Source organism: Teleopsis dalmanni, unplaced genomic scaffold (assembly GCF_002237135.1).
Source record: "Teleopsis dalmanni isolate 2A unplaced genomic scaffold, ASM223713v2 unscaffolded_contig_2294, whole genome shotgun sequence".
NCBI lineage: Eukaryota > Metazoa > Arthropoda > Insecta > Diptera > Diopsidae > Teleopsis > Teleopsis dalmanni.
In genome coordinates, this window is record NW_024033676.1 from 1 (window position 1) to 4,640 (window position 4,640).

General features: G+C 31.6%; 2 protein-coding genes across 2 annotated transcripts; both read left to right on the top strand.

The window, feature by feature from the left end:
* The first annotated feature begins 40 nt into the window (after positions 1-40).
* LOC119664619 (DNA polymerase III subunit alpha-like) lies at positions 41-1,964 on the top strand. The gene is made up of 3 exons (XM_038074078.1): positions 41-319; positions 375-564; positions 658-1,964. The coding sequence occupies exons 1-3, from the start codon at positions 41-43 to the stop codon at positions 1,962-1,964; spliced, it is 1,776 nt and encodes a 591-aa protein (XP_037930006.1).
* Positions 1,965-3,228: 1,264 nt separating this feature from the next.
* Positions 3,229-4,407, top strand: LOC119664618 (thioredoxin-like). Its single transcript, XM_038074077.1, has 2 exons — positions 3,229-3,522; positions 4,276-4,407. Exons 1-2 carry the CDS (start codon positions 3,229-3,231, stop codon positions 4,405-4,407), a joined length of 426 nt encoding a protein of 141 aa, XP_037930005.1.
* The last annotated feature ends 233 nt before the right edge of the window (positions 4,408-4,640 follow it).

Genomic DNA, 4,640 nt, shown 5'->3' on the forward strand with positions numbered 1-4,640 from the left:
ATGGTGGAAGGAGCAATTTGGTGATGATTTTTATATTGAGATGATGCGACATGGTCAAGAAGATGAAGATCGTGTTAATCAAACATTATTGGCTTTTGCGAGAAAACATAATGTAAAAATAGTTGCTACAAATAATACCTATTATATCAATCAAAATGATTCTAATGCACATGATATTTTATTATGCGTAAGGGATGCAGAAAAACAGTCTACACCAATTGGTAGAGGTAGAGGTTTTCGTTTTGGTTTACCAAATCAAGAATATTATTTTAAGTCGGAAGCTGAAATGAAACAATTATTTCAAGATATTCCAGAAGCAGTAATTAATATTCAAGAGATAATAGATAAAATTGAAGACGTATACACTTTACTAGAGATGTATTACTTCCAATTTTGATATTCCAGCTGAATTAGGGTGCGTTCGGATGATGAAAGATAATTTACAGATTGGAGGAAAAAGAGGTGAAAATGCCCTAAATTTAAAAGACTATTTAACTTATAAGGGAGCGGAGAAACGTATATCCAGAAATTACAGACGAAATAATGAACGTTTAGATTTCGAATGTATAACTAATTGAAAAACGGGATATCCAGGTTATTTCGTATAATTGGTACAAGATTTATATGCAGCAGCAAGAGAAATTGGAGTCTCGTAAGGGCCAGGTCGTGGTTCTGCAGCAGGTTCTGCAGTTGCTTATTGTTTAGGAATTACAAACCTTGATCCTATCCAGTACGATTTACTTTTCGAGCGTTTCTTGAATCCTGATCGTGTATCGATGCCCGATATTGATATCGATTTTGATGATGAAGGACGATCATTGGTTATGGATTATGTAATTGATAAATATGGTGCAAATCAGGTAGCACAAATTATAACATACGGTACAATGGCAGCTAAATCTTCTATAAAAGATACTGCTCGTGTGCTAGATTTACCTTTGTTTGATGCCAATAGAGTTGCAGGATTAATTCCTAATATGAAACTGGCTAAAATATTTAATTTAGATGATAATGCATTGAAAGGTGCATTAAAAGCTGAAGAATTAGAAGCTGTCAATGAATTAAAACGTCTTTCGAATGGAAATGATTTGGCTGCAGAAACTATTCAGCAAGCAAAAATATTAGAAGGTTCTGTTCGTAATACAGGTATTCATGCATGTGGAGTTATTATTACGCCAGATGATATTACAAATTTTGTTCCTGTAACAACAGCTAAAGATTCTGATTTATATGTAACACAATTTGATAACTCGGTAGCTGAAAGTGCAGGATTATTAAAAATGGACTTTTTAGGGCTAAAAACATTAACCTTAATAAAAGATACCGTAAAACTTGTAAAAGCTAGAACAGGAATTGAAATTAATCCTGATGAAATTCCTATTGATGATGTAAAAACATACGAGCTTTTCCAACGAGGAGAAACAGTAGGGGTTTTCCAGTACGAATCGCCTGGAATGCAGAAATACATGAAAGATCTTCGTCCTACTGTATTTGCAGATTTAATTGCGATGAATGCTTTATATCGTCCAGGGCCAATAGAATATATTCCTTCTTTCGTGCGTCGTAAAAATGGAGAAGAACCAATTTCGTACGATTTGGATGCAATGGAAGAATATTTAGCAGAAACGTATGGTATTACCGTATATCAGGAGCAAGTAATGCTACTTTCTCAGAAATTAGCAGGTTTTTCTAAAGGTGATGCCGATGTATTGCGTAAAGCAATGGGGAAAAAGCAGAAAGCAGTTTTGGATAAAATGAAACCTAAGTTTGTAGAACAAGCAGCAGAAAAAGGTCATGATCCCAAAGTTTTAGAAAAAATATGGACAGATTGGGAAGCTTTCGCATCGTATGCCTTCAATAAATCTCACTCAACTTGTTATGCATGGATTGCTTATCAAACAGCTTATTTTAAAGAAACATTATCAGCTAATAATGCTGCAGTACTTTCAAATAATGATGAATGATATCAAGGCCAAGTTACTTTTTTTTGGAAGAATGTAAACGTATGGGAATTAGCTTTCTTGGGCCAGATATTAACGAATCGATTACAAAGTTTAACGTAAACGAGAATTATGAAATTCGTTTCGGAATGGGAGCTGTAAAAGGAGTAGGGCAAGCGGCTGTAAACTCTATTATCAAAGAAAGAACCGAAAATGGTCCATTCAAGGATATCTATGATTTTGTTAAGCGAGTAGAATTAAGAACAGTTAATAAAAAAACAATTGAAAATCTTGTTTTAGCTGGTGGCTTCGATTCATTCGAATTTCATCGAGGAAGATATTTTTACATTGACAATACAACAACTAATCTTGAAAAATTAATTAAATATGGAGCGAGTTTTCAAGAACAAAAAAACTCTGCTCAAACTTCTTTATTTGGAGATTTTGGAGGAGGAGATGATTCTATAGAAGATGTGGCTTCCTGTATTACCAGTTTGAAAATGGAATATGTTACAAAAACTTTCTAAAGAGAAAGAGGTTGTAGGAATTTATATTTCATCTCATCCTTTAGACGATTTTAAACATGAAATGAAAATGTCATCTAATTGTAGTATTTCTGATATTAACGTTAATGAAGATAATTTTATTAATAAAGAAGTATCTATTTGTGGAATGATGTCTAATATTCAACATAGGATAGCTAAGAATGGGAATGAATTTGGTATTTTTACTTTTAGTGATTATACAGATTCTATGGATATTATGGTTTTCGGATCAGATTATTTGAAATACAGACATTATATGCAAGAGAACATGTTTTTGAATATAAAACTGAATATTTCGAAAAAAGAATTCAAAGATAAGGAAGGAAATGTTACACAAGGAAGAGTATATAAGAACATTACAAATATTCAATTGTTGAATGAAATTGTAGAAAAACATTCAGAAAAAATTACTGTAAAAATTGAAGTAAGTGATTTTTCCGAAGAAATTTTCAATAAATTATCAGATATTATGTTCAAACATCAAGGTGATAAATCATTACGAATTCAACTTATAGATTCTAAAGATTATTTGAATAATCTTGATTTATCAGCCATAAATTAAAATAATATTTCTCGAGATTTATTGCACGAGCTTGATGAATTGCAGGAAATATCATTCAATTGGAATTAAATTATACATTTATTCTTTCATAATTGAGAGTTATATAGACGTGTTCGATTTGATGAATAAAAGATTTGTGTAGATTGTACAATTAGATTATAGATATAAAAAATTAAGAATTATGGCATTAGGAAAGTACAGACGCATTCATTTGCATCAGATAATTATAGAGTCAGGAAAAGCCAGCAATGGTGGATTTTTGGCTGTATGGTGTGGTCCTTGTAGAATGGTAGGTCCAGTTGTTGAAGAGCTAGCTACCGAATATCAAGGAAAAGCAGTTGTAGGTAAAGTAGATGTAGATACAAACCAAGAAATAGCTGCTAAATATGGGATCCGCAATATCCCTACAATTTTATTCTTTAAAGATGGAGAAGTTGTAGATAAAGTTGTTGGAGTTGTACCAAAAGAGCAATTAGTAGAAAAATTAAATGCAATTTTATAATTTATTAAATTGCTGATAATGAAATAAAAAAATCTCGTAGAAATAAAGTTTACGAGAATTTTTTCTGCTGGCAAAAAGTTTAGGAAAGTTCAAATTCTCCTATATTTGCATCCGAAATCGATACAGATTTTTGATCCGGTAGTTCAGTTGGTTAGAATATTTGCCTGCACGCAAGTTGGTCGCGGGTTCGGGAGTCCCGTCCGGATCGCCAAAAGTTTCGTTCTTTTACTAAATTATTTTATTATAATTTCTGATCCGGTTATTCAGTTGGTTAGAATACTTGGCCTGTCACGCCAAGTTGGTCGGCGGGTTCGAGTCCCGTCCGGATCGCAATTTTTTAAAAAATTTTAAAAATATTATTATTTTATAATTTTCTGATCCGGTAGTTCAGTTGTGTTAGATACTGCTGTCACGCAAGATGGTCGCGGGTTCGAGTCCCGTCCGATCGTGCAATTCATTCTATTGAATTTCCAAATGATTATGATGCCAAAGATTTAACATTAAAAGAAAATGGAACGAAAGCTAAAAATACAAGAACGATATCCTGTATATGGAACGAAATTGGCACGAAAAAAAGTTCGTCCAATGAATTATCGATTCAAATTGCACAATCATGTGCGTAAAACAGATGGAAAAGTAAAACTAAATCTATTTGTAACTCACTCTGGAAAATCAGAAACAATCCCTATTTCAAATGTTTTAATTAATCCTAATAAATGGAATAAGAAAAAACAACGTTTAAATGCTCGTGTATCTGAAGATATTGATGTAAATGCAGTATTAGATCAAATTGAAGAAAAAATTCTTCAAATAAAGAATAAATATGCTATAGACAAAATTCCAGATATTAACTGCTGAAAAATTTGTTGAAGATATTTTATATTTTAATGCTAATATTGATTTTTTAGTATTTATGGATGTACAAGTATGGAAAGGGAAAAAGATTTTTGAAAAAGGCTACTTATCTCTTATTTCAATGTTTAAAAAAATTAAAGAATTGGAAAAAAGAAATATTTTTAAAGAAAATAAATGATGTTTTTTTTTGAATTGACTATACTGGTATGTGTAAATTATTAGGTAATCAAACTAAT

What these genes read in the sequence shown, in the direction of transcription:
- LOC119664619 (XM_038074078.1), top strand. Translation starts at nt 41, where the DNA reads ATGATGCGACATGGTCAAGAAGATGAAGATCGTGTTAATCAAACATTA. An exon ending in TTCAAGATATTCCAGAAGCA is followed by an intron (nt 320 to 374) that starts GTAATTAATATT and finishes ACACTTTACTAG; the next exon opens with AGATGTATTACTTCCAATTT. An exon ending in TGAACGTTTAGATTTCGAAT is followed by an intron (nt 565 to 657) that starts GTATAACTAATT and finishes GAGTCTCGTAAG; the next exon opens with GGCCAGGTCGTGGTTCTGCA.
- LOC119664618 (XM_038074077.1), top strand. Translation starts at nt 3,229, where the DNA reads ATGGCATTAGGAAAGTACAGACGCATTCATTTGCATCAGATAATTATA. An exon ending in TTGTACCAAAAGAGCAATTA is followed by an intron (nt 3,523 to 4,275) that starts GTAGAAAAATTA and finishes AAATGGAATAAG; the next exon opens with AAAAAACAACGTTTAAATGC.